This window comes from Herpailurus yagouaroundi, unplaced genomic scaffold, assembly GCF_014898765.1.
Source record: "Herpailurus yagouaroundi ecotype Mexico unplaced genomic scaffold, PumYag 28, whole genome shotgun sequence".
Classification (NCBI taxonomy): Eukaryota; Metazoa; Chordata; class Mammalia; order Carnivora; family Felidae; genus Herpailurus; species Herpailurus yagouaroundi.
In genome coordinates, this window is record NW_024412376.1 from 133,369,878 (window position 1) to 133,392,799 (window position 22,922).

Genomic DNA, 22,922 nt, shown 5'->3' on the forward strand with positions numbered 1-22,922 from the left:
ACTTTAAAAAAAAAAAAAAAAAAAAAAAAAAAATCAAAAAAATTTTTAAATTACCCTTATTTAAAAAAATTATTTGCAGTTTCTAGGAAATGAACCATTATATTTTTCTACATTAACTGAAAGCTTGGTGTGATGGGAAATTGTGATTACTGTAACACAAAGAGTACCAAATTCATTCATTATAACTATAACTCATTAGATCCAAAGGTCCCTAATTTCCAACTGGCAAAGATGACAGTGATCTACACCCAAGGTTCACAAAAATCCTACCTCTCATCTAGTAGTTCTTCAAATTAACATCCTAACCAATTCTTCCCCAACACACACAAGAATTAAGTAAAATGCCAATTTCCTCAGTAGAGATCATGTATATATAGCTTTATACTTTATTTTTAATTTTTTTTTAACGTTTATTTATTTTTGAGACAGAGAGAGACAGAGCATGAATGGGGGAGGGGCAGAGAGAGAGGGAGACACAGAATCGGAAGCAGGCTCCAGGCTCTGAGCCATCAGCCCAGAGCCCGACGGGGGGCTCGAACTCACGGACCGCGAGATCGTGACCCGAGCTGAAGTCGGACGCTTAACCGACTGAGCCACCCAGGCGCCCCAATATAGCTTTATACTTGTTAATCAATCATAGATCACTTTGGAACTGATGAAAGCTACAACTCTCTTCTCTAAGGCCATTGTAAAATCTTGTTGCTTCTTAAATAGTTAAATTTAAACTCTGACACATATCCTAACTTAAAGCCTGATTCTGCAGAAGCAGTGCAAGTAATGAAAACTGAACCCTGAAGAGAGTCAAGACATGTGGGTTTTAATCATGGCTCTGACACTAACTTCATTTCCTACGTCAAGTGTCATCAAAGCTACAGATTTTTTTATTTATTTTAAGAGAGAAACAGGCAGTGCATGTGAGCGGGGCAGGGGGAGAGAGAGAATCTTAAGCAGACTCCATGCCCAGTGCAGAGCCCAACACGGGCTCCGTCCCACAACCCTGGGATCATGACTTGAGCCAAAATCAAGAGTCAGGTGCTCAACCAAGCCACCCAGGTGCCTCAAAGCTACAGATTTCTAACAAGTTTTTACTTCTAACATTCTATAATTCACAAATCCTTAGAAGAGATTCATAATCTTAGCTTTCAATGTAACTTTTAAACTATTCAGAAAATAAAAAGGGTGAAAAGTCTGCAAGTTAAACCCTAAGTACCTATCATGGCTAGACATCAAGGACAGCATCACCCATGTAAATGCAAAGATCAGAACACAACTTTGTAATATGACTTTGGGCTCATCTTTATTTACTAACATAATACCCAACTACTTTTAAGAATCAGATTAGTATTGGGGTGCCTGGGTGGCTCAGTCGGTTAAACATCTGACTTCAGCTCAGGCCATGATCTCAGGGTTCAAGAGCTATCTGTGCTGACAGCTCAGAGCCTGGAGCCTGCTTCGGATTCTTTGTCTCCCTCTCTCTCTGCTCCTCCCCTACTCACCTCTGTCTCTCAAAAATAAATAAACATTGAAAAAAAAATTTTTTTTTAAATTCAGATTAGTATTGGGGCACCTGGATGGCTCAGTAAGTTAAGCATCTAACTTGATTTCAGCTTAGTTCATGATCTCACAGTTCATGTGTCCGAGTCCTGCACTGGAATCCATGGTAACAGCATGGAGTGTACTTAGGATTCTCCCTCTCTCTCTCTCTCTCTGCCCTTCCCCAACTCTTTCACCTCACAATGAACATTAGTAGATCAAAGGTCCTATGGTAAAGAAACCTACTGAAGGCCGTTTGATCCAGTGCTTCTCAAACATACTAAACTAAAGTCCTCCTCCCCAACCCTCCCCCATGTTTTTAGAAAACCACTTATCACCCAACACACTTTTGAAATGTATAAACATACAATTCCAAATGAGTTCTTTAATCCTCATTAGCTTCAAAGATTATCCATGTGTCTTTATTTTCTCCTCTATCCACAGTAAATACTAGAATTTTTATTGTATTAATTATCCAATTCTCTCTTAAATAGGTTATTTCTTAATGAATTTCCATTTGTTTCTAGCTCACATGGAGTTGAAAGAGCCGAGGATTCTTTTTTACAGCAAGATATATGGGCACTTTCCCAAAGAAGATTGAATCAAATAAAAAAACCTTAAATATTAAAATAAGTCCTCCACAGTCCTGTGCTTTTAATCTGAACTTCACACTATCCATTGCCAACAGAGAGGCTTACAAGAGGCAGGAACAAAGACACAAAATTTAAAATCCCCACACCAGCTCTTCAAATTTAGACTTTACATTTTAGAGTCAGAAATTCTTACACTAAATGTATCTTCATTCAAATTAAGTGCCAACAAACCAACCAACCCAGGCTTCATGGAACCCCTTACTGTTGAACCTTCCCTACTGCAAAAAATAATCAGAATCGTCTATATGCTTCATACGCGATTTCCTCATCAAGAAAGCACAAAAAGGATACTTGTAACTGGGTAGGAATTGACAAAGATGAGTGAGTACAATAGGTAGTGGCAGCTGTCTTCCAATAAAGCCTGGGCCAGGAATGCTCTGCTTAACTGGAAATGTGGTAATCTCTGGTGCAGTCTCAGAGCACTAGTAAGAGCATTTGCCAGTAAAGCACGCTGGTAAAAGCTTGCAGCTTCGTGCAACCTGCAAATTACCAGAGGAGAGGTTATCATGAGACTTAACAACTACCATGTCTCTTCCTCCTTTGTGGATTGCATCATCATTGCACAACACCTAAATCTCTTCCATGTCAATAGAAAAAAATTACTTGAACCTACTATACCTTCTCAGAAGCATCACTTCATATACATACCCAACTGAATTTTATAAAGCAGGCGTTCCTCCTATTAAGTTAAAGTGTCAAATAGGCAAAAAATATGAACTCCTCTCATCCCCACACATCCATTTTCTTTCTGATTTTCAACTTGATGTCAACTTTCACAAAGCACATGATATAAAATATTCCTTAAGTTGATACTACCACTGGGTTATCAGTGCCTAAAGGAGACCTGCATTTTATTTGTCCTTGAAACTCTTGCAGTTTAACAAGTCTTCCACATAAAAGGTAGTCCATAAAAACCGACTGAACTGAGTATCAAAGGCAGAAATCTGTGTAATACATACCCAAGAAGTGGCAGAACAAACAAGGCAGAGCAGTAAACTGTGAACAATCGAGAAAGCCACATGGCCGTGTCCAGTTTATTGGTCATCATGAATTGCTAAATTTAAAAAGAAAAATATTGTAGTGAACTAAACCTGCAAATTATCTAAGAATGAAGATTACAGTTTTACTCCTATTCAAAATGTCTTAACAGCCCTGTAGCAATTATTTAAAATCAAAATGAAAACTCTTAAGGCAGCTGTTTCACATATACCCTCACTAACACATCCAAACACCTTATGGCTTTGATGCAGAAAGCACCAAAGTACTTAAATAGAAAAAAAAAATTGATATTTTAAAAAATACAGACTAATTAAGAAACCTTTGAACTGAAATTTAACTACAATTGTCTGTATTCCTTCAACACTTGTAATACTGGCTTCATCTTTTAAAAGAATGCTAAATAAGAACTAATTGCTCTCAAGAGAACCATAGTGTCTGTTCTTAGAAAAATCTCAAATTCAAATAGGTAGGTTTAAGATTTGAGTAAAAAGGCATTACATAAAGCCACTTTGAATTAAATGAACCTTGCAAAAGGAGAAATGTAAAACCATGATAACAGTCACTCACTACTGAACTTACTGGCCTGTGGATAATTTGCTTACGTATAAAGAAGGGCCTGAGATACTCTGTCCAAAATGTGGCTGTCAAATGTTAAATAGCACCTGCCTCTCCAATTTTATGACTTTCTTCATCCCCTGGAAACCGCCCCATACATCTTACCCTAGTTTCAATGGCCCTAGATTAAACTCCCATATACCACTTTATTCTCCATTTTCTTCTCAATCTTTCTTTGCCCTTGCTGCATTTGCCAAAGATGTATCCATTATCACTAATGGAATAACTTAAAATCTGATTTCTCATTAAAAATGTGTCTTTAATTCAAATTCTTAAGTGGCTTTTACATTTTTTTTTGATAGAATCTATGTTAATTTTTACATCAAGGTTCGACACAAACATACACGGATATACAAGTAAACAGAAGCTTCCCAAAACATCACCTTTCCTATGTGTGATGGATTTTGGTATTTTGTATTCTATTTAATGTTTAAGAAATACTTAGTGTTTCCACTATGCTGATTTCACAATTCATTTACGAATCTTAATGTGGAGTCTAAAAACACTACTCTAAGCAATCTAACTTAATTATCTTTTGAAATACTATATAAAAAGCTTTTGAAAAAAATGCAAGTACATTTTAAAATCCAAAGATGTTTTACTGCATGTCTTTATAACAATATGCAGGTAATTTCAGAAAAATCCCTGTTTTGGGGCACCTGGCTGGCTCAGTCGGTAGTGTCTGACTCTTGATCTCAGGGTCATGAGTTCCAGCCCCACGTTGAGTGTGGAGCCTACGAAAGAAAGAGGGAAAAGAGAGAAAGAGAGAGAGATGGAAAGAAATAAAGAAGAAAAGAAAGATGTCTGTTTTATTCTAGCCAAACCTACTACATTGTGACTCCTCTAAATTTAAATGATCACAAGTAGCCAAGTGGAAGAACGAATCTAGCTTACTGTACTCAGTTTCTCCACAAATACTCAGACTAAAACTTAATTTTACAACATATTCTTTAAAATCTAGGGGCATGGGGCGCCTGGGTGGCTCAGTCGGTTAAGCGGTCGACTTCGGCTCAGGTCATGATCTCGCGGTCTGTGAGTTCAAGCCCCGCGTCGGGCTCTGTGCTGACAGCTCAGAGCCTGGAGCCTATTTCAGATTCTGTGTCTCCCTCTCTCTGACCCTCCCCCGTTCATGCTCTGTCTCTGTCTCAAAAAAAAAAAAAACCTTAAAAAAATAATAAAATAAAATCTAGGGGCGCCTGGGTGACTCACTTGGTTGAGTGTCCAACTTCGGCTCAGGTCATGACCTTACAGTTCATGAGCTCAAGCCCCGCATCGGGCTCTGTGCTGACAGCTCAGAGCCTGGAGCCTACCTCGGATTCTACAGCCTACCTCTGTCCCTGTCTCTCTCAAAAATAAACAAACATTAACAAAAAAAAATTTTTAATAAAAAAATAAAATCTATTTGTTTAGGGGCACCTGGCTCAGTCAATGGGGCATGCAACTCTTGATCTCCAGGTTGTGGATTCAAGCCCCTTGTTGAGTATAGAGATTGCTTAAAAATAAAATCTTTAGGGGCGCCTGGGTGGCGCAGTCGGTTAAGCGTCCGACTTCAGCCAGGTCACGATCTCGCGGTCCGTGAGCTCGAGCCCCGCGTCAGGCTCTGGGCTGATGGCTCGGAGCCTGGAGCCTGTTTCCGATTCTGTGTCTCCCTCTCTCTCTGCCCCTCCCCCGTTCATGCTCTGTCTCTCTCTGTCCCAAAAATAAATAAAAACGTTGAAAAAAAAAATTAAAAAAAAATTAAATCTTTAAAAAAAAATAAAACAAAACTGTTTAGGGTGTTTATTCTGTAATAAATCACTGGTCTCTGTGTTTCATTTTGAATACTTTATATATCTCTATTTTAGTACACAATAAAAAAGGTTTAAAAAAGTATTGGTTTATACTTTAAGAGGCAACAATCTAACCATGTTATAGTCAACAAATCTACTTAGGTGGAAAAACTATTCACACAGTCTCAAAGTATCATGCCACAGAATAGTTTTCAACTACAAAAGAAAAAAAAGTATTTTTACAGTGGAGAATCTGGTGGATACCACTTGAACCAAATAATCAAACTTAGAATCTGCAATGACGGAATAAATCAACATAAAATGCTTCCTGATATATATAGTGCACTGAAAAAGGCAGACTATCACTTATGTAACAACAATCGTGCCAAAATGTTCAACTTGAATCTAGTGACCAGGGGGAAAAAAAAAAACCAGACAACTTCAATTTGAGAAGCATTCTGCAGAACAAGTCTGGACTATTGAAAGTCAAAAATGGCAAGAGGAAAAAGGCAAGGGAACTATTCTGGACTAAAAGAGACTAAAGGCCAGTAAAAGCAATGCATGCTTTTAGACTGAATCCTGGATGAGGAGGAAGACACTTTAACACACAACTGAGGAAATCTGAATATGGATTTTAAATAAGGTAACAACATGTATCAGTGTTAAATTTCTCAAATTTAACTGCAAATATTGCCACAACGGCTGCATCGTGGTCATGTAAAAGAATACTTAAGTATGTATGAATTGGCCATCATTGTGTATGCAACTAATTCTTAAACGGCTCAGCTAAATCAAGAAAAAAGAAAATTTGTGTATATACGTGGAAATGTTGCAAAATGTTTAAAAAGGAAAAAGAGACAAGCTCAATTCACACATTCATAGTGTTTAAAACTAGAGAGCAATACAAATAACTATTAAGCAGATCTGCATGCTAAGAATAAAATATTTACAGAAGCCTAATAGCTCTCTGCGTTAAAAAAAAAAAAAAAAAAGGTACGGATAAAATGACGAAAAGAAAAAAAAAAGACCCCGCCCCCCTCACTGCGTAATTTCCATATAATGGCATAAAACGGGCAGAGAGACGTTCTCTCCTAGCACGCCTGTGCAGAATGAGGCCTGTGTCACGGCACCACCTCAGGTGGCATCTTCAACCTTGGAACCTAGGACAATTAGAGACCGAGAGGGGGTAAGAGGCAAGGCGGCCCAATTTCCTTGGCATACAGGTGAGGGTCACCTGATCCAGGCCAGCCCACTGTCGCTACCAACAGAAAACTTGTAGCTTCCTCCACATCTTCGCTCAAGATCTCTTCTCTCTACGCTACCCCCACCTCACTCACTAAGCCCAGGCCCTTTAAGCGATGAGCTGAAACGCCTCGGAACTGAGCAACACTTCCTGCTCCGTTCTCTTACAAACCAACCCAGAAGACCCTGCTCGCTCACTTACCACTGCGCCCGCCCCTTGGGGGCCGTTCGGGGCCGTTTCTGCCATGGGGAGATTCGCACACGCGCCTCGGACGCTGCAATCGGTAAGGGAAGAAAAGGGATGTAAGCACGGGGCCACGACTCCGATAACCGGTTTCCCTGCACCGTGCAACGAGCCCGCCGCGCCCTAAGGGAACTCCGAACCTCAACAGAAGAAAAGTCTCGCCCGCTCCGGGGCAGCGAACTGCCTTGGGAGCACCCGAAGAGGCCGGAAAATACCTGTACGACACTGCCAAGAGCAAAGCCGGGCTTCTAGAAAAACCGGAGAGAAGGCGGAGCTTCGGAACAAGACCCAACGGCGCCGATCTAACACCCCCAGCTCCAGGTTCTTGCCGAACCTGGAAGTGCTCCTTTTACTTCCGTGGGGAAGAGGCGGTGACAAAGAGGTGAAACCGATAGCGGTGTCTTGAGGCATGACGGGAAATGTAGTTTTTCTTATTTCAGTTTCGCCCGTCCTGTACTCTAGCTGTGGAAGCTAACAAGGGAGGGTGGCGAAGCAACTTTTCCCGCTTCTCCAGACGATCCTCTCTGTCCCTGTCCAAACCCCAAAATCTCTCTGCTCTTTTATGCAGAAGCCGTAGAAATGTCTTCTTTGCTGTTTTAACTCCGCAGGCTCGCTAAGCCCTGTGGTCCTAATTATAAAAATTTTCAACAAGTACTTAACGAGACCTGCTATGTGACAGGCCCCAATGCTTGGCATGGAGGGTAAAAAAATGAATATGACACAGATTGTGGGAAAGACAAACCGAAATCACGGCATAGTGCTTGTGTAATATGGACAGAGGCCACAGTGGAGGGTACCTAAATCAGAAAGGGTCTGGGAAGGTTTCCTGGAAAGGGTAATTCTGGCCCTACATTTTGAAGGACAAGGAGAAGTTGGCTAAACAGGGGAGGGAACTCCAGATAGAGCAACAGAAAGTTCATGAAGCAACAGGACAGAGTCAAGGAACTAGTTCAGTATGACCAGAATGAAGGGATGTATGTGTTGGGGGAGGGGTGGGACAGGGAGAGGTGGATTGTAGAAAAGTTGGGATAGAGGGCTAGGCAGATGTGCTAAGAAGAGGATCTGTACTTGACCTTGAAATCCAGGGAATCATGGTACAATTTTAAGCAGAAGTAGTGATATCACGAGATTTAGAACCATCACTCTGGCAATAGGATAGAGGATGATCAGAGGAGCAAACTAAAACTCAGGGGATTAGTTGGAATGTTTCACATACTTACAGGAGAAATATCCAATATCCATGGGCAGTCCAGGTGCTAGGCAGTTAGCTGACAAGTCAAATGGTGCCCTATTGAAGCCATGTAAACTTGTTTTTCTTTTTTTTTTAAGTTTATTTATTTATTTGAGAGAGACAGACAGTGCAAGTGGAAAAGGGGCAGAGAGAAAGGGAGACAGAGGGAGGGAGAGAGAGAGAGAGAGAGAGAGAGAGAGAGAGAGAGAGAGAGAGAGAATCCCAAGCAGGCTCTTCGCTGCCAGCACAGAGACAGATGTGGGGCTCGAATCCTTGAAGCTATGAGACCATGACCTGAACCAAAACCAAGAGTAGGACACTTAACCAGCTGAGGCACCCAGGCCCCTAAACTTCTGTTTTTCTAAGGTCACTTCCCAAGTTCAGGTCCTCATGATCTACAGCCTGGGTTATCTAAAGCACCACCTTCACTGCACTCTTCATAGATCATTTACTCCATATTTTTATAGCACTTATCATTCCCCAACAGTGCTTACAAATACTTAGGTACCTATCAGGAGTGTGTGTGTGTGTGTCTGTGTGTGTGTGTGTGTGTGTTCGTCTGTCTGTCTGTCTAAGCTTGGGCTGCCATAACAAAATACTGTACACTTACACAAAAGAAATTTATTTCTCACAGTTCTGGAGGCTGGAAAGTCCAAGACCAAGGTGCTGGCAGTAAAGTTTCATTCTGAAGCCTTTTTTCTTGACTTGTAAGTGGCTGCCATTTCATTGTGTGCTCTCATGGCCTTTCCCTGGTAAGGAGAGGGAAAGGAGAGAACTCTTGCTTCCCTTTAGTTATTTATTTATCTAATTCTCAAGGTAGTTAACATACAGTATAGTATTGTCTTCAGTAGAACTCAGTGATTCATCACTTACATACAACACCCAGTGCTCATCCCAACAAGTGCCCTCCTTAATACCCATCACCCATTTAGCCCATTCCCCACCCCCATCAACCTTCAGTTTGTTCTCTATATTTAAGAGTCTCTTATGGTTTGCCTCCCTCTCAGTTTTTATCTTATTTTTCTCATCTGTCAAGTTTCTTAAATTCTACATATGAATGAAATCATGATGTCTGTTTTTCTCTGACTGACTTATTTCGCTTCCATTTTTAATAAGGCCACCCAGTTTTATTGGTAGGGCCACACCCTTATACCTCATTTACACTTAATTACCTACTAAAGGTGTTATCTCCAAATCTAGTCATATTGGGGTTAAGGTTCAACACATGAATTTTAGTCCATAGCAATATATATGTTTGGGAGCAACTGGGTGGCTTAGTTGGTCAAGCGTCCATCCCTTTCTCTCTCTCCCTCTCCCTCAAAATAAACATTATATATACATTATTTATAAGCATATGTATGTAACATATATACATATATATACATATATATGTATATACACATATATATGTATATAAACATATATAAAACTATATATAAATATTATATATAAATAAACATATTATATAAACATTAAATATATATTATATATTATATTATTATATATTATATATAAACATTATATATAAATAAACATATATATTCTTTATAAGCATATTTATGTAACATATATACATATATACATATATATGTATATACATATATATAAACATATATGAAACATATATATATGAATATATGTTTTATTGATTTAAAAACTCCTCTTATGAGGCTCCTGGCTGGCTCATGGGGTAGAGCATATGACTCTCAGTATCAGGGCTTGGGGTCATGAGTTCAAGCCCCACATTGGTCATGGAACCTACTTAAAAAAAATGCTCTTGGGGCGCCTGGGTGGCGCAGTCGGTTAAGCGTCCGACTTCAGCCAGGTCACGATCTCGCGGTCCGTGAGTTCGAGCCCCGCGTCAGGCTCTGGGCTGATGGCTCAGAGCCTGGAGCCTGTTTCAGATTCTGTGTCTCCCTCTCTCTCTGCCCCTCCCCCGTTCATGCTCTGTCTCTCTCTGTCCCAAAAATAATAAAACGTTGAAAAAAAAATTAAAAAAAAATGCTCTTATTAAAAAAATATTAACCTCAAATGTTCTCTGCTTAAGTTGCATATAACAATTGATTCTCACAAAGCACTTTTGTTGATTTTTACTGAACTTTTGTATCCAGAGCAACATGTTGTCGCTATTGATGAACCAACATAATTCTGTGAATGTTGTTTGATATTTTTGTTAAGGAATAAAATCAAAGTGAAACAACTAACACGTATTGAAACTTCACTCTTTCAACAATGATGTGATCAACTTCTTTTCTGCAGTGAATAACGGTTTTTGAATACTGAAAGAATATTTACTCAATTTTTACTGCTGTTTACAATGTTAACAGCTACAGACATACACACTTTTAAGTTTCATCCGTATTAACAAGCTCTTCATAACTTTTTTTAAAGTTTATTTATTTTGAGAGAGAGAGAGAACACACATATGCACGGGGAGGGGCAGGGAGAGAGGGAGAGAGAGAATCCCAAGCAGGCTCCATGCACTGTCAGCACAGAGCCCAATTCAAGGACTTGCTCACACAAACCACAAGATCATGAGTTGAGCCGAAACCAAGAGTCGGATTCTTAACAGACTGAGCCACGTAGGCACCCCATTCTTGACCATAACTTTTAAGTCTAGACAATCAACAAAATAATAAATAGCCTTGATTTGTCATGCTTGCTGGTGTTTCCATGTTGTAAATGCTGCCACCATGACCTATTTCAAACTATTAGCCTAATGTCACTGAACATGAAACTGGAAAGAGATGTGCACAGCTCATTATCATATAACATTTCCATAATGCAGATACAATAGACATAAATAACCTCAAGGGCATAGATAATGGGAAAGTGTAGTAAAAATAATTACGAGTTTTGAATGTTTATTACCTTTTTTAAAAATATTTTTTGGGGGGGCGCCTGGGTGGCTCGGTCGGTTGAGCGTCCGACTTCGGCTCAGGTCATGATCTCACGGTCTGTGAGTTCGAGCCCTGCGTCAGGCTCTGTGCTGACAGCTCAGAGCCTGGAGCCTGTTTCCGATTCTGTGTCTCCCTCTCTCTCTGCCCCTCCCCTGCTCATGCTGTGTCTCTCTCTGTCTCAAAAATAAATAAACGTTAAAAAAAAAAATTAAAAAAAAATATTTTTGGGGGCACCTGGGTGGCTCAGTCGGTTAAGCGGCCGACTTCGGCTCAGGTCACGATCTCGCGGTCCGTGGGTTGGAGCCCCGCGTCGGGCTCTGTGCTGACAGCTCAGAGCCTAGAGCCTGTTTCGGATTCTGTGTCTCCCTCTCTCTCTCTGCCCCTCCCCCATTCATGCTCTGTCTCTCTCTGTCTCAAAAATAAATAAACGTTAAAAAAAAATTAAAAATAAAAAAGTAATCTCTACTCCCAAAGTGGAACTTGAACGCATGACTATGAGATCCAGAGTTGCATGCTCTACTGACTAAGCCACCCATGTGCCCCTGTTATCTATTTTTAATATAACTCACTGTAAATTTATACACTTTAACTTTTAATAATGGCTGTGCATAACAACCAGCTCACGAAATTCTGAAAAATTTAACAATCAGCTCTTGCAAGCCAATATGTGCTGGGTCCAGCATACCACTATGTGCCTACTCCAATTCTACTCAATCATACTGCCCAGTGCCACTGTCACCAGTCTCTCCTTTTCCCATCAGAAAATTCCCTCATTGAAACCCCTAAATATATTCCTATTCTATTAGAGAATTTATTTAATCTTCTCTTATAATTCAATGACTTTACATTCTGAAAGGACGTAAGTTTCAAGGAAGCAGACGTGAGAAACTTAACAATGAGGAATAGAAGAAGGTTGAGGACTTTTGGTTAATAGCCTTTTTTTTTTTTTTAAGGTTTTATTTTTAAGTAATCTCTACACCCAGTGTGGGGCTTAAACTTACAGCCCTGAGATCAAGAGTCTCATGCTCTACTGACTCAGGGACCCCAATAGTCTTAAAAATATTCTTAACTAAAATATAGTATACAACTATTCATTTTTAAAATGAAAACATTAATAACTGGTCAGGAAATAATACTAACAATAGTAAGACTCCTCAGTGGATGCTGAACCCATTGGGTAAAATGTTGACAGGGGACACATTTCCAAAGCATTATACTAGAGATTTTTTTTTTAACCAATTACAAGAGGAAAGATGAATCTTTCCCAAGGAGCAACCTGGCAGTTAAAACCTAAGCTAGGAGATCAAATCTAGCATCACAAATATAGTGGGTTATCCTTACACTGTCTCTTGATATGATACAATACAATATTCACAACATTCCCTATAAGAAATTCTTGGCAGAATATTTACTCTGAATCTAATAAAGCCCTTCTAGACCTAACTTTCACTTTATAGGAAATTCAAGGAGACAGAATAACAAGTTAAACAACATTGTAAGACAAAAATAAAATGTGAGACCTTCTACAAAACAACTGGCCTGGCCTCTTCAAAAAGTGAGTATCGGGGCCCCTGGGTGGTTCAGTTGGTTAAGCATCCAACTCTTGATTTCAACTCTTGATTTCAACTCTTGATTTCAGCTTAGGTCATGATCTCACAATTCATGAATTAGAGCCCCGCATCGGGCTCTGTGCTGACAGTGTGGAGCTTGCTTGGAATTTTCTCTCCCTTTCTCTCTGCCCCTATCCCATGTGCACTCTCTCTCTTTCTCAAAATAAATAAACTTAAAAAAAATGAGTATCATTATAAAAGATGGGAGAGCTATTTCAAATTAAAAGAATGTACAAAATTAAAACAACCAAATGTTAGTTTGTCTAGATTCTAGATTGAAAAACTGTAATAAAAGAAATCTGAAATCTTACTATATGATTTTTGGCTTATTACCAAAAATTATATTTAATGATCAATTGGAAATTCAATTTGGTCCTCCAATATTTTTAGAAACAACGAAAAAATCAGTGGGAGCAAAATATGGCACTTTGATATAAAGATTATTCTTTTTTTAATTTTTTAATGTTTATTCATTTTTGAGAGAGAGACAGACAGAACACAAGCAGGGGAGGGGCAGGGAGAGAGGGAGACACAGAATCCAAAGCAGGCTTCAGGCTCTGAGCTGTCAGCACAGAGCCCAATGTGGGGCTTGAACCTACAAACTGTGAGATTGTGACCTGAGCTAAAGTCGTACACTTAAACGACTGAACCACCCAGGCACCCCTGATATAAGGATTATTTTAAGCTGAAGGCCCCTGAGAAGAAGCAGATAAAAAGGAAAGCTCTCTGCATTACTCCTATTGCCTAAAATAGGACATAAATTTATTAAGTTGTTCCCCCTCCTCTCTCTACTGGAAAGGACAAAAGTTACCTTAATCAGCCCAGAGATGGCAACAAGGAATCTACATAACATACTTTGCTAATTAGCCCTTATCTTTCATTAGATCTCCCATACATTCACCTTCCCCCAATTTGTCACCCTATAAACTCAAAGTCCTCTTCGTTTGGTCACTTCTCTAAAAATTTACTGTTCTTTTGGGAAGATATTCCATAAGCCCAAGTTCTAACCATCTCTTTGAGTTACTCCTTTCTGGGTATTCCCATGTGTATGCTTCATTCACATGTTAATAAGCTTCTGTTTCTTTTTCTCTTGTTAATCTGTCTTTTGTCAGTCTAATTTTCATGGGCACCAGCCAATGAACTTAAGAGGGGTAAAGGGAAAAAAGAAATTTTTCCTCCTCTACAAACGTCAGATGAATTGCAAAAGTATTTGTTACAGAGAGTAATTTTTTCTCAACATCTAACCTGGTATTTCAAATTGTTCCTTTGTTTGGTGCCCTGGAAAAATCAACAGCTATTAAGATTTAGAAGATTGCAAGGGATGCCTTTCAAAATGTGGAGAGAACCAGTGTGACAAGTTCCCAAAAAGATAACGTTTTAGGAGAATAGATACATGGAAGTTTTGCTCTGTTTCATCTCATTAAAAATATTAAAGCCAGTACATCTTTCAGAAAATCTTTTTTGTGGGGCATCTGGCTGGCTCAGTCAGTAAAGCATGTGACTCTTAATCTCAGGGTTGTACATTTGAGCCCCATGTTGGGTGTAGAGATTACTTAAAAATAAAATCCTTTAAAAAAAAAAAAGAAAGAAAATCTTTTTTGTACTTCCAGGGGTACATGTATCACAGAAGTTAATTTTTCGCCATATTTATTTCAGATTTTTCTGTTTTATCAAACAGTACATACAGTTGAAACCCATCCCCATTCCATTATCCTAACTATCCAGAGCTACCTTTTCACTGAAATCACTGTATTCTTACTGTTCATGTTTTTATACTTTTGTTACATAGATTTATATTACCTCTGTACATGCGCAATAAGCAATATACAGTATAGTTTTCTATCCTTTTACATTTTTCACAGATGGTACCATACTTCATGTATGCTCTTAGAATCTACTTTTTTCAGTCAACAGTGTGTTTAGGATGTAACCATGGTACTACACCTGGGTTTAGTTCATTTATTCTAGCTACATTATGGTATCCTATTTATGAATTACCAAAATGAATTTGTTTGGCATCTTCATGAACATTTAGTCTTTTACCTTTAAAATCAATTCTGGGAGCACCTGGGTGGCTCAGTCAGTTAAGCATCTGACTTCGGCTGAGGTCATGATCTCTTGGTTCAGTTCTTGAGTTCGAGACCCGCTTCTAGCTCTGTGCTGACAGCATGGAGCCAGCTTTGGATTCTGTGTGTGTGTGTGCGTGTGTGTGTGTGTCTGTCTCTCTTTCTCTCGAAAATAAAAAAACATTAAAAAAAGTTTTTTAATCAATTCTGAAATGAACAACTTTGCATGAGATTTTATCTAGAATAAGTATTTGGAAGCAGAATACAGGGTGCCTGGCTGGCTCAGTCAGTGGAGTATGTGACATTGGGTCTCAGGGTCATATGTGTTTGAATTCCACGGTGGGGACAGAGCTTACACACAAAATGATAATAGGGCACCTGGGTGGCTCAGTCAGATAACTGGCCAACTCTTGATCTCAGCTTGATCTTGGGGTCTTGGTCTTGATCTTGGGGTCTTGATCTTGGGGTCATGGGTTCTGGCCCCACTTTGGACTCCATGCTGGGCATAAAGCCTACTTAAAAAATAATAATAATAACAAAAATAATAGGCCAGAATATCTTCAACTTTGCATATTAAAATAGTTGCAAATTTACTTCTAGTGGTTGCACTTAGAGTATGAGAATATCCTTAATCCCTGCCAACATTTGTTATTTTTAGTTCCCACCAAATCTTATGTGTATGAAAATGGTATATCATATTTGTTCTAATGTACATTTTCCTTAGTAGCAGTGAGTTTGAGCACTCTTTCGCGATTTTATTGGCCATTCAGGTTTTCTCTTCAGTTGCCTTTTTCTATTGGATTGTTTGTCTCTGATACCATCTGCTATTATTAGTTTGTTAGAGTTTTTAATTATTTATTTATTTTTATTTTTGTTGGAGAGGAAAGAGGACACAGAAAGAGAGAGAGACAAGCAGGGTTCACCTGAAGTGGGGCCCAAGCTCACCCAATGTGGGACTTGAACTCAGGAACCATGAGATCATGACCTGAGCTGAAGTCAGATTTTAATGACTGAGCCACTCAGGCACCCTTGTTAGAGTTTTTCAAAAAGTATGTTAAGATGTTAAAATTATGTTTTGATACTAGTCCTTTGATAGTGTTGAAATTGTTTCCTTTGCCTTTGAAAGCTAAATAAAAATAGTAAGTGAATATATGGAGGAAGGATCTGTCCCACAACATTAGACCCCAAGCTTAACCAGAGACTGCCTGGCCATGGCTCCATGAAGCTATTAAATTAAGATAAATGAAAAGGGCACAAACCAACTTGCTTTCCAGATGGCTCATGGTTTCCTTGCCTGATTTATGAAGGATGATACTCCCCATTAAAACTCTTTTTAGTAGGTTGACTTCATTTTGCTGACTGAACCAACATAATCGTTTTATTCTAATAATCGAGTTCCTTTCATTACATGCTTTTTGCTTCTTGTGCATTCTCAGACAGGCTGAAGGTAGACGAAAATGGAACACAATGGAGGTTCTAGAAATGTTACCAAGAAGAAATAATTTATTTTGAATGGATGAAAATAAGGAGGTAACAACTTATCAGATTGTACTATGATTATTTTTACAAATGATGCTCACTTTTAGTAACTGCTAGATTTTCTTCTACTGCTGTTTCTCCCTAGAGCAGAAGCATCACAAAGACTATATTTTCTCCACTCCTGTGCTATTCTCTTGGGCTTCAAATGAAACTATAGATCCTGAAGTGGATTCCAGAACAGTGTTTCAGGCAACTTAGGGACAGTGTAAAATATACTGAAGTCATAGTGGAAGAAGCTGAAGCTACTGTGCCAAGATATAGGAGTTTCCAGTGGTTAGTGTTGACTATTGAATGCAGTGACATCTATCATTTTCTCCTTTGTAAGGTATCATAAACCATTTTATGTTTTTTTGAATAGTCTATTATTATTATTATTATTATTATTATTCACATATGACACTCTATTACTTTCAGGTATACAACATTGATTTGATACTTCTATACATTGGGAAATAATCACCACCATAAGTCTAGTTGTCTGTCACCATACAAATTTACAAATTTGTTTTTCTTATGATGAGAACTTTTAAGATTTACTCTTAGCAACTTTCAAGTATACAATACCAGTGTATTGACTATAGTCACCATTGCTGTACATTACATGCCCATTACATATTTATTTTATATCTGGAAGTTTATATTTCTTGATCCCCATCGCTCATTTTGCTTACCCCCATACCACCTCCCCTTTGGCAACCACCAATCTGTTTTCTTGGTGAGTTTTGTTTTGTTTGTTCATTTGCCTTTTTTGTTTTGTTTTGTTTTTGTTTTTGTTTTAGATTCCATTTAGCAAAATACCCACAAGGTCCATCCATGTTGATGCAAATGGCAAGATTTCCTTTTTTTTTTTTTTAATTTTTTTTTCAACGTTTTTTAAATTTATTTTTGGGACAGAGAGAGACAGAGCATGAACGGGGGAGAGGCAGAGAGAGAGGGAGACACAGAATTGGAAACAGGCTCCAGGCTCTGAGCCATCAGCCCAGAGCCCGACGCGGGGCTCGAACCCACGGACCGCGAGATCGTGACCTGGCTGAAGTCGGACGCTTAACCGACTGCGCCACGCAGGCGCCCCTTCTTTCAACAAGATTTCCTTTTTTAATGGCTGAATAGTATTCCTCTGTGTGTGTGTGTGTGTGTGTGTGTGTGTGTGTGTGTGTGTATGTGTTTGTGTGTGTGTGAGAGAGAGAGAGAGAGAGAGACAGAGACAGAGACAGACACAGAGAGAGACAGAGAGAAACTTCCTCTTTATCCATTCATCCATTCATGGACACTTATGTTGCTTTTGTATTGTGGCTATTCTAAATAATCCTGCAGTGAGCATAGGGGTGCATATATCTTTTTGAGTTAGTATTTTAGTTTTCCTTGGACATTTTATGTTTTACGTTATATACGGATAATATTTAACATCCCTTCCTTTTTTTTTGTTTAACAATTGGAATTTTCCCCGCTGGTGTATATCTTTACTTTCTTCCTTGATCAGTATGTTTGCTAGTGTTAAATCAAGGAGGTCACTAGACTGAAGGTGATTCTAGTACCTTATCAGCATTAAGTGAGCAATCCAAAACCGAACCCTGTAAATGCCTCAAGGTTAAGAAAACAAAATCTAAGGATAATCAATCGCAAAGAGCCAACTTGACTTTCCAAATAAGGCAAATATTTAAGCTATAGCCAATCAAAATAATTTCCTTGCTTTGCTTCTGCCTTTACTCCATAAAAGTCTTTCTCCTAGCTCCTATCGTGGAGTACTTGTTACCACTTCTGGCTTGGTTGGCACTGCCTGATTCGAATTGATTTTTGCTCAAATAAGATCTTAACATTTTTAATGTGTCTTAGTTTTATCTTTAATAATAGTGAGATAACTTACCAAATATACATGTTTGTCTTAGTCAGGACTCTCTTGACTGTAACAGAAATTAATCCCAAACAGACTTATGGGGAAATGGGGACAAAGTAATTAACTACTTTGAAAAGACCAGAGGGACCATAATAATCCAAGATTGATTTTCAGTGGGTTCAGTCTGGTCCCCTAAATTATTTTTTACTTATTCACTTATTTTTTTAAATTTATTTTTTTTTAATTTTTTTTTCAACGTTTATTTATTTTTGGGACAGAGAGAGAGCATGAACGGGGGAGGAGCAGAGAGAGAGGGAGACACAGAATCGGAAACAGGCTCCAGGCTCTGAGCCATCAGCCCAGAGCCTGATGCGGGGCTCGAACTCACGGACCGCGAGATCGTGACCTGGCTGAAGTCGGACGCTTAACCGACTGCGCCACCCAGGCGCCCCTAAATTTATTTTTAAGTAAGATCTATCAACCCCAGAGATCAAGAATCGCATGCTCTACCAACTAAGCCAGTCAGGTGCTCCCTCTTTTTTTGTTTAAAGAGCCTGCTTGAATGTGAAGCGTTTTTTATTTTATTTTATTTTAATGTTTGTTTATTTATTTTGAGAGAGAGAGAGGGAGAGAGAGAGAGAATGCATGTGCATGCAAGTGGGGGTGGGGCAGAGAGAGGGGGAGAGAGAGAGAGAGAGAGAGAGAGAGAGAGAGAATCCCAAGCAGGTTCTGCACTATCAGGACAGAGCCTGATGCAAGGCTTGATCCCATGAACTGTGAGATCATGACCTGAGCTGAAATCCAAGAGTGGGATGCCTAAGTGACTGAATCACCCAGGTGCTCCTAATTTATTTATTTATTTTTATTAAAAAAAAACTTTTTTAAACATTTATTCATTTTTGAGAGTGAGAAAGACAGAGCATGAATGGGGGAGGGGCAGAGAGAGAGGGAGATAGAATCTGAAGCAGGCTTCAGGCTCTGAGCTGTCAGCACAGAGCCTGATGCAGAGCTCAAACCCACAAACCGTAAAATCATGACCTGAGCCGAAGTCAGATGCTTAACTGACTGAGCCACCCAGGCGCCCCTATTTTATTTTTAAAGTAAGCTCTACCCCCAGTGTGGAGCTTGACCTCAGGACCCCAAGATCAAGAGTCATATGCTCTCCCAGTTGATCTAGCCAGGCACCCCTGGTCTCATAAATTCTTAACCTATCGTTAAGATAGATGGGCCAGGCTTAGGTCATTCACCCACTCTTGTCTGAACGGAGTAGTAAGGGGAGGATGTATGGGATCAGCCTCATCTGAAACTCTATGCCTGTTGCTATGAAAAGAACAAGGTATGGATGCCAGGAAAGCAAAAACAATATAGTTGCATTTCAATCATCCTTTTTTATCCAATGCTTTTTATATTTTTGCTTCTCCCCCTCCCCCAATGTCTGTCAATCAATTTTGACTTGATAAGAGTTACCTCAGGGTGGACATCAATTCCCGTTATCCAGCTTATTTTAATTGAAGGAAGAAAATTTTGCTGTAACACACCCCCAAAGCTGAAGCAGTTGGCTACTAAAAGGCCATTACTCCTTTTGGATAGAAATTGGCTGATGGAGCAAGAATTGATTCCGGAGTTATTGATGATTTGGCTCTCCCCAGTTTTCGAGGGGGGGGGTTCTACTGAACCATCAAGTCATCAATTTGCTCATTTCTGCTTCCATCAGTGATTAATGATCCTGAGGTTGGATAAGGCATCTTTGCAATTGCTAAGTGCTGAGTCATTCATCTCATTAAGAATACATTTGTACCTTTATTTTCTGCCTGAAAAGTAAGCCCCAGAAGCTCTGCAGATATAGCATGACTATGATACCTTAACTATGCATGAATGTATATGTAAGCGTGTTTTCCTTTGTTTTTGACTGAGCTATTTTTATACTCCATAAATCGTAGATAACTGATAGCAAGGCAACTAGTTTTTGTCTATTTTGTTAGTTTTCTATTGCTGCTTTTCTTTTCCTTTTTTATTATTTTTTTAAGTAGGCTCCATGCCCAATGTGGGGCTTGAACTTATGACCCTGAGATCAAGAGTTGTATGCTCTACCAACTGAGCCACCCAGGTGTCCCTCTATTGCTGTTTCTAAAAACTGCCATGGGGGCGCCTGGGTGGCACAGTCGGTTAAGCGTCTGACTTCAGCCAGGTCATGATCTCGCAGTCCGTGAGTTTGAGCCCCGTGTCAGGCTCTGGGCTGATGGCTCAGAGCCTGGAGCCTGTTTCCGATTCTGTGTCTCCCTCTCTCTCTGCCCCTCCCCCGTTCATGCTCTGTCTCTCTCTGTCCCAAAAATAAATAAACGTTGAAAAAAAAATTTTTTTTTAAAAAATAAAAACTGCCATGAATTTGGCATGTTAAAGCAACACAAATTTACTTTCTTACAGTTCTGGAAACTAGAAGTCCCACACAGGTTCCCCTGGGCTAAGATCAAGGTAACTGCAGAGCACCATTACTTTCTGGAGGCTGTAGGGAGAATTATATTTGCTTGCCTTTTCTAGCTTTTAAAGGCCATCCCATTCCTGAGCTCTTGGATCCCTTTCTCTATCTTCTAAATCAGCAATGTTGCATCTTCCTGACCATCCTTCCATAGTCACAGCTCCCTCTGACTCTCCTGCTTACCGTCTTCCACGTTTAAAGACCCCTGTGATTACATTGAACCCATCTGGATAATCCAAGATAATCTCTACAATTAGGTCATCTGATTAGCAATCTTAATTCCCTCTGTATCAACTCAATTCCCCTTCACTCCCTAACATATTGACGGGTTCTGAGGATTATATATTTAATGCAAAAATATAAAAAGCATTGGATAAAAAAGGATGATTGAAATGGTGTAATTATGCCATTTTGGAGGTGGGGGAAGGAGGCATATTCTGCCTTCCACCATCTATAGACATGCAAATAAATTCTGCCAAATGGAGATTGCTTTGACATCTCTACCCACCCACTCCTGTAGCAAAATCCACTTTTCCTTCCATTTCAACATTCCTTTCCTCTATAGGAAGTTGTAGATCTTTGAATTCACCTTTGAACCAATTTTAACAGATTTCCCAGTTCTCTCATTATTTAATGAGCTATGTAAAATCTTCGACATGTGTTTATCTTATACATCATATGAAATAAATTATTAGCTTATAAATATTTATAGGTCATGATTGTACCGTATTTTGAAAATTTATCAGAGGCTTAGGTACTAGAGATTGAAAAAATAGAAATGTATACACTAGAGATACATCGTAGGGCTTCAGGAAATGATGGTATACCGCAATCTCTTCCATCTTCTTATAGATTTCAACGTGATCAGGAGATAGACTTGGCTGGGACTCCAACAGCTACCAGTTGAAAGTCAGAGATCAGGTTACTTCCTTCTGACATTTGAAACTCAAGTTTGAATCCTAGTCCATTCAAGGGAATTGTCTAAGATCATCTGTTCATTACTCTACCTGGACTTCAGAAGTTTTACAATCTACTTTTTAAAAAGAAAGCTGGGGCTTCTGGGTGGCTCAGTCAGTTGATCGTCCATCTCTTGATTTCGGCTCAGGTCATAATCTCACAGTTCTTGAGATCAAGCCCAGAGTCTGGCTCTGTGCTGACAGCATGGATTCTCTCTCTCCCTCTCTCTCAGCTTAGGATTCTCTCTCTCCCTCTCTCTCTGGCCCTCCCCCCACTCTCTTTCTCAAAATAAATAAATAATAAAAACATTAAAAAATTTTTTAAAAAGTAAAAATTAAAAGGAAAGTTAACAATGAACTAACCCCTACCTCCAGTCATTGACCCACAAATAGTGATTTTGCGAGAGGAAGTGAAAATTTTAAGCATTTTTGCTTAAAAGCGTAAAGCGTCTGGTTCATCTTCACAGGGAAGTTGGAGTATTCTGGTCTGATACAGCAACCACCCTGGCTCTGTTTCCTTTCCCTTGGAGCACTCAACCAGCTCTGACAGAACAGCTTCCGGTAAACTTGTTACCCTACCTATTGAATCCAGAAGGTCAACATTTCCAGTAGTCTAGAAGAAACAAAGAGAGCGAAGACAAGAAGCTTCCTTATTACAAATCCAAATCCTTTTCATTTGCTATTTCATCACAGAGTAGCTGGCCACTAACTCTATAGATCAAAATTGTGCTATCCAGCTATGCTTTAAATATAATAAAATTTCAGTAAAATAAAAATGTGAATAATAATAAAATAAATAATGGGATTTGGTAGGGATTGCATTGGGTAATATAGACATTTTAACAATATTTCTTCTTCTAGTCCATAAGCCTGGAATGTTTTTCCATTTTTTTGTGTGTCCTCTTCAATTTCTTTCATCCGTGCTCTATACGTTTTAGAGTACAGATCTTTTACCTCTTTGGTTAGGTTTATTCGTAGATATCTAATGTGTTTGGTGTAATTATGAATGGGATTGATTCCTTGATTTCTCCTTCTGTTTCTTCATTATCGGTGTATAGAAATGCAATAGATTTCTGTATGTTGATTTTGTACTCTGTGACTTTACTTATTTTGTGTATCAGTTCTAGCAGTTTTTCGGTGGAGTCTTTTGGGTTTTCTTTCTCTCTTTTTTTTTTTTAATGTTTATTTATTTTTAAGAGAGAGAGAATGAGAGTTCATGTGTTACTGGGGGAAGGCAGAGAGAGGGAAACAGGGG

General features: G+C 39.1%; 1 protein-coding gene and 1 long non-coding RNA gene across 6 annotated transcripts in view; one reads left to right on the forward strand and one right to left on the reverse strand.

Moving 5' to 3' along the window:
• The window catches only part of TMEM33 (transmembrane protein 33), a 25,077-nt gene extending 17,688 nt beyond the window's left edge, over positions 1–7,389 (reverse strand). The window contains exons 1-4 of one of the 3 annotated variants that reach the window (XM_040484895.1): positions 7,271–7,389; positions 7,014–7,086; positions 3,146–3,240; positions 2,478–2,665 (exon numbers count right to left, since the gene is read on the reverse strand). In XM_040484895.1, the coding sequence (XP_040340829.1) occupies positions 2,478–2,665; positions 3,146–3,240; positions 7,014–7,058 (328 nt within the window). In that variant the 5' untranslated portion in view covers positions 7,059–7,086; positions 7,271–7,389. Of the gene's footprint in view, positions 1–2,477; positions 2,666–3,145; positions 3,241–4,377; positions 4,462–7,013; positions 7,087–7,195 lie in introns of those variants that run through there. The other 2 variants (XM_040484906.1, XM_040484914.1) reach the window with 2 other exon arrangements.
• Positions 7,324–22,922, forward strand: part of LOC121036414 (uncharacterized) — a 24,335-nt gene continuing 8,736 nt past the window's right edge. Inside the window, exons 1-3 of one of the 3 annotated variants that reach the window (XR_005793342.1) lie at positions 7,324–7,437; positions 16,299–16,392; positions 16,487–16,726. This is a non-coding gene — a long non-coding RNA (uncharacterized LOC121036414). The remainder of the gene's footprint in view (positions 7,438–16,298; positions 16,393–16,486; positions 16,727–22,922) is intronic. The other 2 variants (XR_005793341.1, XR_005793343.1) reach the window with 2 other exon arrangements.